General features: G+C 40.1%; 1 protein-coding gene across 1 annotated transcript in view; it reads right to left on the reverse strand.

Annotated features, from left to right (window-relative positions):
- The window catches only part of LARS2 (leucyl-tRNA synthetase 2, mitochondrial), an 87,353-nt gene that overhangs the window by 21,073 nt on the left and 53,083 nt on the right, over positions 1 to 13,197 (reverse strand). Inside the window, exons 13-15 of the mRNA XM_075705735.1 lie at positions 11,934 to 12,071; positions 2,104 to 2,207; positions 698 to 880 (exon numbers count right to left, since the gene is read on the reverse strand). Coding sequence (XP_075561850.1) covers positions 698 to 880; positions 2,104 to 2,207; positions 11,934 to 12,071 — 425 coding nt within the window. The remainder of the gene's footprint in view (positions 1 to 697; positions 881 to 2,103; positions 2,208 to 11,933; positions 12,072 to 13,197) is intronic.

Raw genomic sequence — 13,197 nt, forward strand, 5'->3', positions numbered from 1 at the left:
GCATAAGACTACATTAAAATGTATGAACTACAGTAGATAAAATAAATTAATATCTGTCAGCATGACAAATTGCATGATGGCAGTAAATAAGTATGTAGGAGGGTAAATCTTATCTTATTCAAGAAGTAAGCTCATAAAAATGTGATGGGTGTACAAATATAAGTTACTAGGAACTCTGATTATCTTCTAATGAGATTCTTCTGAGAAGTATTTCAAGGTCCAGCTTACAAAAGCCATTGCATACATGTGTAAATAAATGGAAATAATAAAAAATTGCAAAGTTTTATCTGTAATCTGATATGATTAAAAAAAAACTTATAATGAAGAAAATAATCTTAAAATAATCATTTTCAGCCAATCTATCATAGCTAATAAAAAAATAAGAGAATGAGGTTCAGGTTTGCACTCTATTATTTCAGAAGAAAATATCACTTGAGAAGTACTTTTCATACATGCTTTTAGCTTGAAAGAGGTAAGCTGCTTGCAATAATCTTGCAAGCTGCCTCTCAGTGACAGCTTTGTGACCCCCTCTCTTTTAAAAGAAACAAACAATAAAACCTGCTCATTATACTTTTTTGATTCAATTGTTCCAAAACTTGGGCATCAGGAACTGTATTAATTTTGTGTTTAAAATATAACACACTAGGAAAAAAAAAAAAAACCAAACAAACCAAACAACAGAAACAATCCAACTTACTTTTAGCATCCCACAAAATATCTTGTTCTGGAGGAGCAGCAAACAGGATATAAAGACGTAGGGTGTCAATGCCATACTCTTTCACTAATTCTTCAGGGTTTATTCCATTGTGCTTAGATTTGCTCATTTTTTCCCAAGCAACTTGGAGCTTCTCACCAGTTTTTAGGTAAACTGGTTCAGTTCCTAAATATTAAGACACACACAAAATATTAAACCAAATTTTGCTTGTTTGTAACAACAATTAATTTTGTACCCTAGTATAAGTAGTATAAGAAGAAACAACTATTTCTAGTAGCCTTTTTTTGTTTGTTTGTTTCCAAACAGTTTAAAGAGGAAAACCCATTGTAAATTTAATAACCCTTTTCCCTCCCAAATTTTTCCTACTTTCATGTTTTAACACAATTAATATCCCAATGCTTCCATTGCATCATGACAAAGTCTCTTTTTACTGTTCGGGAGCTGTATCTGGCACTCATCCTCTGTGCTACCTTGATAGCCCCTGAGACTTAAACATTGCTATAACCATGACATTTAAAACCTCCTCCTAGATAGGTGTACTGATTTGGTACAATTTTGACCTGCATTTAGCTTTTAGAAACACCAGATTTCAATTCATAGGTTTCAATTGCAATAAGTTACACTGACAAGAACCTGCCTTCTGTTGCATGAACTTCGAGATGGAAAGGGGCATTTACACTGATAAAGGTGCAACTGAGCAAAAACACCTGCTACGGAAAAGCCCTAGCTTTTCTGGAAGGAAATAGGATAGCAGACAGTGGTAAATGTAAGGTGTTTTTTGGTTTGTTTTTTCACTGGCTTATGGGGTTTGGGTGCAGGAGAAGAACAGTGAAAACAAGGTTGTGCAAGAGGAGTGCTTAAGGAAGGCAAATTCGACCAAGCCACTCTTGTTGCTACAGCTCCCCACAGAAGGGCTGCTGCTCCAGCTTACGCAGTGAAGGCACTGGACAGAACTTGAGAAACAGCACTTTTTCCTATCCCTGTGTTACACATGCCAAATATCTACTGAATACACTAACATATGTGTTAGCTTTGCCATGGTGTTTTTGTAGGTTGTCTTTTTGCTGGGACTACTAGCTCTGTTCAGCAAGTTGCTGAACACTGTCTTAACAAAATGGACTTCTGGTCCTTTGGACTACACTGGAGCTAAAATAACACCATAGCACTGTTTATGTGCTTGGACGCAAATAAAAGTTGCGGGATTAGTAGGGTCTCTGTGCACTCAGAGTGGATACGAATCCAAAACTCACAGAAGTTGCTCTCCAGTTTAAATATTACAAGGATTCATTTTCTCTTCAAAATTTTCCCAGCACTAAGACTTCTACACAAATTCAGTCCCTGACTTTCTGGATGCATCTGTGCTGCTTTTCCCATGCAGTCTCTCTTACCAGTGAGATCAACCTCCTCCCTCTTCAAACACTGGCCTGTTGTTGTTAGTCTGAATGTCCGATTCTTGATAAGACCTTGAACCAAGAGCTTATGGAAAGGCTCCCTAAGGATGGAAAGAAAAAGAAACTTGTCTGTTGAAAAGAGCTGTCAAAAGCATACTTTATGATAAGCCTCAGGTGTTGAGCCAATCAGGCACAATTATTTAATGAAACAAGAATTTCAAGTTGACTATACATAACTGGCTGTCACCTCAGAAAGAGTACTTTGTGCATTTATTCATGGTGGCTGGCTGGCAAGTATAAATATTTATTTGTATTCTGCACACATTCTTGCATCCTGATTTAGCACTGAGTTATTCTAACGTCACTTTTCAAATTAGCATATGGATAATACACAAAAGTTTCTTGGCCAGCTGTGCAATTTCACTAACTTCAAGTTAAATCCCCATTTGTAAAAGCGTTCAAGTACCTCGCCTCACTGTCTTACAAATATTTAGTTCTAGCTTCTCTCTGAGGAGCACAGCATTTTGAACAAATTAAAATCTCGCTGCGCATTCCTTTCTATAAACGGAGAAGACAGTTTCTCTAACATAAGCACTTGCATTCATTGCCCCTTTGCAGAACTAGCCATGAAGACCTAGCTGTAAGAAAAAAGTACACTAGAAAAATGGCAATGCTGGAAAGTTCACATGTCAGTGGACTGATTTTTTAGCATCTTGAACATTAAAACTTTACTTTTCTATCAAAATTTATATCAGGAAGAGTAAACTCTCATCAAATGTGTGTACGATAGAGCTAAAAAGAGCCTTAAAAGGACCCAAGCTAAGGGCAGTGGTGCACTCAGCAAGAAATAAAGTCTAAGTAAACACTGCTCTGGTTGACAGATACATTATTGCTGCCACCTCCTTTAACGATACTGCATTTCTAATTCATCATGTCAGATGTCTGTCATTGTTTTCACTGAAAAAAAAGACAACAAAATTAATCTCCAGAGGTTTTGGTCCCCACTCAATAGGTCAGGAAAGTAAGGCAGTTGTAACAGCAACCCCAAGAACACTAGGGGCCAGGGAGGAGGTATGGAGCTAGACCCAGAAGGCATACACAGTCTGGGGAGTCTTCTCATGGGATCCTCCAACACAAAGACATTGGTGGCCACCATTTTGGAGGACATGCTAATCAGTGCTGGTTACTACTGACTTGCATCTCCTAATGCTGGCATGTGTGCTCAACATTAAGCAATCTGAATCCTCCCTGCTTCCACCTAATGAAGCCCCATGTATTTACCAAAACAACTTATGTAAAAAGGATGCATCACTTATATTTACATATTTTTTTGAAAAGCTAGAATAAATCCATACATCTAAAGAAGAAAAAGTAAAAATAGGTTTCGACATTTTACTTCACACGTACAAAAAAAAATCATAATCCAACCCACTACTCACTTCTATGAAGTCATTTTAGTATTTTACATAAGGCAATATAAAACATATGGCAATTTATCTCATGATTTGAACCAGTGTAAATTATTTAATAATATAGTTAACATATTATTAAATTATATAATAATTATGCATGCTTTAACTGTATTAAAGCAAGTATCTTCCAAGTACTACTCTTTAAACCCTTTTGATGACTCTGAAGGAAGGAGATATCTGAAAGAAAAGCTTTAAACTGGGAAAGAGAAAGTGACATGCTTCATACTTTCTCTTCAGCATATTCATATCTGAACACGAGTTTCCTTCCTTGCATATTTTGTATGCTTTTAAATATTGTGCAAGTCCTGGCACATAGTCCATCATTCAGTCACAAAGCAGCACTAGTTTTTACCATGCCACCTGGTTTTATCAACAATGTTAAGTAAGAGTAGCAATTCAAGCATCTTTATAAATATTTTTCTAAACAATATTTCGTAAGTTGCCTGAAAAATCCTGTTGTTTAGAAAGAAATTAAAGGAACTGAAGGAGATGACAACTGAAGTAAAATTCAGACAGTACAAACAAGAAAAAGTATTTTAAAAATAGGAGGTAATAATTATCTAAAATCTGAAATAATTATCTCAAATTATCCAAGTGAATTAGAAGATGAAAATCAGGAACAAAAATCTTGTAATCCTATCATCAACAAATGGTGTAAAAATGCTTCAGGAGATAACTGTTCAGGATAAGTTTCCTCTACAAACTAAAGACATTACACCAAGGAAAAATAAAAAAGACTTTTTCTCCCTATCATTCAGACTTCAGTCTGGTTAAGATCTCAAACAGTTATTAAAATAGCTACACTTGCTGCTATCTAAAATAAAGCTAACGAGGTAGCCAGAACATCCAAATCAGATAGGGCTCTCCACTGGAAGTGATTTTTCAAGGAACACTTATTTTTAATGACAAAGAGTTAGTTCAGATCATACACCAAGTTATTAAAAGCTGAATGCAGGAACGAGCATTTCCTATTTTTGTTTATGCTGACAGAGGCTACAAAAATGCAATACAAAATACATTACCAAGTATGGGGAACACCCCCCGCCCCAGCCCTGCGTGTTCCTAGTGGGAGACCGCAGGAGAATGGAGACATGCCCAATATGAGAAAGCCAGAGCCTGTCTAATAAACACAGGGCTCAGAAACAAATTAAGCCCTGTACTGAATTTCTCCTGAAGTGCACAGTGATACTGCCAGTGTTGTGGTGGCTCCATCTCACGGTCACATGCAGAGTTACACTTCAATTTACATTAATAAAACCGCACACCTAAAACCTTCCCCTTCGAAGAAGAGGAAGGGGACTGCCAAGAAGCCACAGCACATCAGGTGTGATGCAATTCTGATCTAAATACTGCAGCACCCGCTCATGGCCTGGCATCATACCTGAGCCATACCACTGGGAACAACTGCAACTCAGCTGCGTTTGGACAGACGGACACTTCTAGCACAGCAAGCGAAGAGGTGGCTTGAGTTTCTTTGAATGCTCGATCACAGTTCAAGTTGTAAGGATGCTGGAACGGGACATGCCTTCACCTGCCCGTAAGTCTGTCTGCACCCACTCTGGAGCACGGGCGCCGTGGTCTCAGCTCTGTGCAGCTTTTGATCATGTTGTACGTCAGATAGCACCCCACCTGTCAAGTCTGTCTGACACCTCCAAGCAGGATCAGCTGTGCTAGCCATGAAGTGTGTAATCCATTTTTTTCCTTTCAGTAACGTTCATATACAGGTTCATTTCTATGAGACCAATCTCTCCATATAGGAGCACGCGATGGATGGAGGGGCAAGCGTGACTGACAGACCAGGACCTCCTGCTCAGTGCCATGTCCTTGGGCTCCTCGCTCTGCTTTGTGCAAGGTGTCTAGCGAGACTTTCAATCCAATTACAAATGACCTGGCTGGAAGGAATCTGTGAAGCCTTCAACAGTGATAAAGTGGATGCAGAAGAAGGGATAGCTCTAGTAAAGGAGCTCCCTGCATGTATTTGCATCCCACACTTCTAGAAAGGCTGAGAGAGCCTGATGCTGTGCCCAGGCAAGACAAGACCTTGGTCAGTCACTGTCAGCCGAATTCAGGTGCTTGCGAAACCTGCAGTTTTTGTAACAATCTGGCAATCCTGTAGAAGGCCGGAAGTGATTGGGGGATGTGGGAGCTGATCATTTTAGGCAGAAAAAAGATCAAACAATATTGAACATTCAGATTTTACACAGTCAATAGCTGAGTGCTTTTACTTAAAATCAACACTGGTGATAAAGTCCCTAATGAATGTAGAGAAGCTGTAACATCCTTCCTTTCCAGAATAAGGTATTTCTATCACACATCTTCTTTTATTCTGTAATGCAGCTATGTAAAAATAGTGCCTTCTCAACAGATTTACTCTCTACCACAGTCAAATCTGCTGACTTAATAGCAACAATAAACTTTTATTGCTTTATAATCCTTCAGAGAGTGTGCTAGGTTCCATTTACAATTATTCATCAGACAGAACTGATTACTAAAGTCTAGGGAAGAGCCAAATTCTGTGTAACTTGTACTTGCAGTAATACAGTTGAGCAGGTGTAACCAAGTGTGTCAGCACACGCTTGCCATGGTGGATTAAGCTGGAACAGATGAGGAGGTTGCTGACTTCAGCTGCTTACCTGGCCCCTCTCCCAGTGGTGGTCACAGCTGGGAGGGCTGACTGGCTTGTGAATTAATTCGAGAACTGATGCACTTTACAGAACAGACTGCTAAAACAAAATTACATCAATTTGGGCTTAATGTGTTGTCACATGTACCAATACCCAGAGGGTGCTATTTATTCTGCCTTGTCGTTACTGAGGAAATGAGCAGCACTTCCCACCATCTCTAGTTCAATGCATTAAAAAAACAAAACAAAACAACAACCATGCCCCATCTTCATGGGATATTTAAACTATATTGACACCTTTACAATTTTGGATGCCTATAAACATTGCATCTTCTATGAAAGCATGTGTGAAATCTGTAAATAAATGGCCTATAATATTTCTATTGTAATAATCATATGTGAAGAGATTGCTTTGAAAATCTAAACTATGAAAATTTTGAACTTCTGTTTTCAACCTCATTATTATATTAATAGACATTACTACAGAATTAAAGACTATCAGGAAATGTTTCAATAGATTTGAAAGTCAGCGGATAGAAGCCAAACAATGAAAATTTCCATGAAGAGAACCTATCAAAATGAAAAATTACTACAGATTAATAGGAGAATCATAAAAATTTGTCAGGATACTAGATAACACTTTAAATGGTGGCAGCTCTCATTAACTGAGATATAGCAGAATTTTACTAATTTAATCAGTGAACAAGATCTGAGCTACTAGAGAAAGATTGAAAACGCACAAGAGGGCAGTGTTTTTTAACATGTTAATGTTTTCCCTTGGAGCTGTGAGCTTCGATATCATGACTTTAAGCTTCCTAACAATAAGCTTGTTGTTTCTAATGACCCTTTTCAGATCTTTCAGACCAGCCCTTGAGCAGTCCTGACAGAAGACTGAGCAAAAGTGGCTTCTGACCAATGCTAAAACATATTTAAGACACGTGGTAATATTTATGAAGGAGCTGAGATTTCCATATCAAAACAAAATCCTAATTCGACTTCATGGCTTAAAAGCACCTAATGCTTTAAGTGCATAGACCTAAAGCAAGCAATTTTGTGCATGTTGATGAATTTGTTATAGTCATCTTGCATTCTGAACACACATATAAGCAGTACATATAACAGATCCGAGGGGCAATGCTGTAAGATATCTGCCCATGTGCAACAGTTCTTGAGAGTGTACATGGCCTCAAAGGAATTCTCCACAGTCTTGCAAACTACTTCTACAGAAAGCAATTTTGATCTTCTCTTGTTGTCACTAGACAGTCAGTGTTTCTTGAGCATTTTTTTTCGTTGAAGTTAAGAGGGTTTTTTCTGCAATTGACCATATTTAGACCACTCTAGGCACAGTGCTTTGGTGCAACTGCTCTGTCACAGCGCTTTGGTGCAACTGCTCTGTCACAGCAGAGTATGAACAAAACACATTCCAAATTCATACAGCTACAGAATCTCGGACTCTTAAAATAACATAGGTTGGAAGGGACCTTTGGAGGTCATTCGGTCCAACCTCTTCCTCACAGCAGCTCTAACTTCAGGTTGCTCAGGGTCTTGTCCAGCTGCATTTTGAAAATACCCAGTGATGGAGATCCCACAACCTCTCTGGTCAAACTGTTACAGTCTGACCAACTTCACTGTCAAAATTATTTTCTTTCTACCCAGTTGGACTTTGCTGCAATCTGTGACTGTTACTCTCTTCCTTTCTCTGTACATCTCTGAGAAGAGTCTGGTTCTGTCTTCTCTATAATCCTCCTGTACTAGACAGCAATTAGACTCCCTCCTTTGCTTTCTCCTCTCCAGGGTGAACACGCTCAACTCCCTTAGCCTCTCCTCGTATGACACAAGATTCAGCCCCTGACCATCTTAGTGCCCCTCCACTGGACCTTCCCCAGTTTGATAGTCCCACACATCGGGGGGCCTCAAAACTGGACACAGTATTCCAGATGTGACTTCCTGAGTGATGAGCAGAGAAAATCAAAGCTGGACATGCTTTTCCTAATGCAGCACAGTATACTCGCAGGCTTACTGCTGACTCACATCTAACTTGGTGTTCACCAAGACCCCTACAGCCCTTCTCTGTTGTGCTCCTCCTCACCGAGTTGGCCCAGCCCTGTCTGTTTCTGCGGGCAATCTGCCCCATGTACAGGACTCTGCATTTGCCTTTGTTGAACTTCCCGAGATTCCTGTCAGCACTTCAGACTAGCTCCTCAAATGTGCCAAAGTCCTTTGCATTGCAGCCCCGCCATCCAGAATATCAACAGCTTCTCCCAGCACGCAACGAACTTGCTGAGGGTGCACTTTGTTGCCCTGCCCAGGTTGTTGATGAAGATGTTAAATACAATTGGCCTCAGCAGTGACTCCTGAGCAATATCACTTGCAAACAGCTGCCAGTCAGACTTTGGACATTGACTCTTTGAGCCTGATGGTCCAGACGGTTTTTCCATCCATGCTGTAGACCACCCATTCAGTCTGCATCTCCCTAATCACATCCATTCAGTCCACATCTCCCTAATCAGACTACAAGGATGCCATGGGAGAACTTGTTAAGAGCCTTGTTAAAGGCATGGTAAAAGATATACACAGCTCTCTCCTCATCCACAGAGGGAACCATCTCACTATAGAAAGAAGGCAGATTATGTTGGGCATAATTTCTCTTGGTAAATCCACAGTGGCTACTCCCAGTCACCTTGTCTTTCATGTGCCCAAAAATTACTACCAGGATGATTTGCTTTAAAATATTCTTGGAGACCAATGCGAGGCTGACTGGCCCATAAGTACTTTGGATCATCCTTCTTGCATGTTCTTGAACATGAGTTTTGCATCTGCCTTTCTCCAGTCAACAGGGATGTTCCCTGACCACCATGACCTTTCAAAAACAATTGACAGCAGCCTCACAATGGTAAAGGCCAGCTCCTTCAGCACCCTTGGATACATCCCATTTGGCCCTTGTATGGACTTGTACATGTCTGGTTTACTTAAGTGACCCCTAACTCAATCCTACTCTACAGTGGGTAGTACCTAGCTCCCTCAAACTCTCCTACCAAGCACAAACCTTGACAGCAAAGGCCAAGGCAAAGACTGTCCTTTACTACTAGGCTCTTTGTCTGATTTTGTATCAGGCCAACACTTTCCTTGATGTTCCTGTCAATGCATCTGCAGAAGCTCTTCTTACTGCCTTCACATTCATCACCAGTTTCAATTCTAGATGAGCTATGGCCTTTTCTAATTCTACGCTGCCTATCCAGTTAATGCTTCCACATTCTTCCAGGGGTAGCTCAGCCTCCCTTCCCCTTTCCATGCACTTCTTTTAGTGCTTGAGCTCAGTCAGGAGGTCCCTTTTCAGTCAAGTCCATACCTCTTCATTTTCTTGCACACCAGAGTGGACTGCTTATTTTGCAAGCAAACATCCCCTTCCTTGTGGTCTCAGTTTACAGTGACAATACTTCAGCCACCATAGTTAATGTTGTTTTGGGAGGTGGAAGAATCTGACTAACAAAAGAACATTTTGCTGCTGTGTGTTACAGCTCCACTAGATGGCTGATAGATTAGGATTGTGAAGTCTTTTGTAGAACTGATAAGCCTGAAATTGCTTGCACGGAAAAGCTCTGAAATTCTCTGCTTAAAGGAATAGTGCCTATGACAGAAAGGATCTGCTTCAAGAGGCCCACTCTCTCAGAGAAAGAACAGCCTTCCTGCTGCAGGTGTGCAAGCTGGAGACAACAGGGTAAAACACAGGTACACAAATCATCCACATCCAAAATCTCAAGTACAGCTTTCACTGCAAACTATTTCGCAGGCAAGAATGAGTGATGAAAACGCATTTCCTGTTTTCATCAAATAATTAAGAAATAACTCAGGGAAATAGTCTGCTGGCTCCACTAACTAGTCCATCTTTTTCTGGCGCACAGCTACTTAAGTTCTAGTTTTGTAGCAAAACAGCTGCATTCAAGAGAGTTCAGTGCCATGTACCTGTACGTTCCTCTTTTACATCAAGTTTTTAGAGCAGATACTGGTAAAGAATGAACGCATACAAGTTGCCAGCTCAGAAATTAGTGAGCAGTTGCTCTCATGGGATCACTTGTTTTGACTCAATCTGTTCAAAAGTCTCTCGTGATGGGAGAACTGGACAGAGCATGTGGCAGTATTTCACTATTCTGACACTAGTATCCCCCCTGCGGAGGCACTCCTGTCATGGCATTTTAGGGTAAAAAAAGGGCAGAATTTCAGTGGAAATGGGGATGTCAAGCTGGGAACCTGAGAGGACAAAGAATAGATGAATCAGGTAACTCACCTTCCTGCCTCAAACTTTACCTCTAACCAAAACAGAGGATAATGAATCACAGAATCATAGAATCATTTAGGTTGGAAAAGACCTTTAAGATCATCCAGGCCAACCATTAACCTACACTACCAAGTCCACACTAAACCAATCAAGGGTAGACTAGACTAAACCATGTCCCAAAGTGCCACATCTACCCGTTTTTTGAACACTTCCAGGGATGGTGACTCCACCACCTCCCTGGGAAGCCGGTTCCAATGCTTGACTACCTTTTCCGTGAAGAAATTTTTCCTAATATCCAACCTAAACCTCCCCTGGTGCAGCTTGAGCCCATTTCCTCTCGTCCTATCGCTAACTACGTGGGAGACCAACACCCACCTCACTACAACCTCCTTTCAGGTAGTTATAGGGAGTGATAAGGTCTCCCCTCAGCCTCCTCTTCTCCAGACTAAACAACCCCAGTTCCCTCAGCCACTCCTCATAAGGCCTGTGCTCCAGACCCTTCACCAGCTTTGTTGCCCTTCTCTGAACACGCTCCAGCACCTCAATGTCTTTCTTGTATTGAGGGGCCCAAAACTGGACACAGTATTCCAGGTGCGGCCTCACCAGCGCCAAGTACAGGGGCACAATCACCTCCCTGCTCCTGCTGGCCACACTATTCCTGATACAAGCCAGGATGCTGTTGGCCGCTTTGGCCACCTGGGCACACTGCTGGCTCATGTTCAGCCAGCTGTCAACCAACACCCCCAGGTCCTTTCCAGCCAGGCAGCTTTCCAGGCACTCCTCCCCAAGCCTGTAGCGTTGCATGGGGTTGTTGTGACCCAAGTGCAGGACCCGGCACTTGGCCTTGTTGAACCTCATACAGTTGGCCTTGGCCCATCAGTCCAGCCTGTCCAGGTCCCTCTGCAGGGCCATCCTACCCTGCAGCAGAATTAGGCTATAGCAGCATTAGCAACAAGAGTAGTTAAAAGTAATTATATGAAAGTCATTAAATAAAAAATAAATTGACAGCAGATACATATACTGCCTTTGCTTATCAAGAACTGTTTTGCGCTGTTCAGCTCCAATACTGCAGTGAATTATAGTACTTATTTTTCGACATATGCATGGTTCCACTGAAATTAATGGTATTATTCTGCATGAAGTTACCTAATTTGAAATAATAGCACTACTCAGAATGCCTGAAGTTACTAGTTTACGCAAACTTCTGCAGGCTGAAAATCTACAGCAACATTTTATCATTTGCTCTGAGCCAGTTAATGCTCATGTAATAAAAATGCTATGTATGTATGCATACAGAAAATGCAACTGCCCGTGAGAAACCAAGTAGTTAGCCAAGACTGACAAGCAGGAAAAATCAGGCTTATTCAATGTAATGTTCTATCATAACAATGTCCACTAACACTCTTGCTAGTCAAATGAAATATGAAAGATTTTTATAGAAATATAGAAGGCTTACTTGTGTTTTGTCATCTTTAGGTCATGGCAAAAATGGCTGAAAAACCTCGCATAGAATAAGTGCATAACTGCATGCTCCTTTCCTCCGATGTACAAATCCACAGGCATCCAGTAGTCTGCTAAGTCATTATTAAAGGGCCTGAAAAAAACACAATTATAGAAAAAACACAATATGGAAAAGAAAGATCAGCTCTACTGAAGCAGCTCATCACACTTGACAGACACCACTATTTACTGAGAGCTATACATGTGTAATAAAACTTTTATTTTGCTATCAGATCGCTTTAATTTTTAAGAAGTGATATGCTTATTAAATTGTAGACCAAATTTTAATTGCCTCTGAAAAGAAGATCCACAAAAATATTATTTTCATATATTTTAGGGAAGCAACTAAGATTCCACATGCATTACTTGAGAAAGTGATGAAAATGTTTGCTTGCTCTTTAAATGATTTTTTCATAAATACCCTGTGGCTAGTCTTTAAATTTTTTAGTATTTATCAAGTTTTACATACAAATATATTACAGTGAAAGACAAAAGACATGCCCACTCAAAAACAGTTGATCTTTTTTTAATTAGAAGTTTGCATTGTTGCCATTAGGGGGCAATGAAGCAGTTTACTATAAGCCTGCAAAACATTTTGAAGTCAGATGGATCACCGTACTCCAACTGAAGGATGCTCTATGAATTTACAGTAAATTTGTCATTTAGAGCATATTTACTCTTGTCATTAGAGGTCACGTTCATGGTTTCCTAGCATTGCTTACCGCTTCATTAAATATTGTTATGTCTCCTGTAATGGGCTCCTGCCTTCAAAATACCATTTGTATGTATGTTCTTCTTTAATGTATGCTTTATGGCCCTGTTCTAACAAATGTACTTGTTTTGTCAGCTTGTTTGATTATTCCGTTTGTAATTTTTGTAATAGCAACACTTTTTTTCCTCCCAGATGAACCCAGAAGCAAATCATGGATCTGGGATTCATGTCTTTAGTGGAACAAATCAAAACTAACTTGTTCACAAGGTTCCAAAATCAACAGAGTAATTCTCCCAAATTCTAGACCTGTGAAATATGACTTATGGATATAAAGGGCTTACGTATACCCAGCTTAGCTAAAAAACCCCAAATAAATAAATCAAATGGAGGTAGCAATCTAATGCAGAAGACCATAAAAATGTTACTTCAATATAAACCAGATTTAGCTACACTAAGCTGTTACTTTGACAGCTGGATGTTACATCTGACTCTTTCATCTTCAACTTCT

This window comes from Pelecanus crispus, chromosome 2 (genome assembly GCF_030463565.1).
Source record: "Pelecanus crispus isolate bPelCri1 chromosome 2, bPelCri1.pri, whole genome shotgun sequence".
Classification (NCBI taxonomy): Eukaryota; Metazoa; Chordata; class Aves; order Pelecaniformes; family Pelecanidae; genus Pelecanus; species Pelecanus crispus.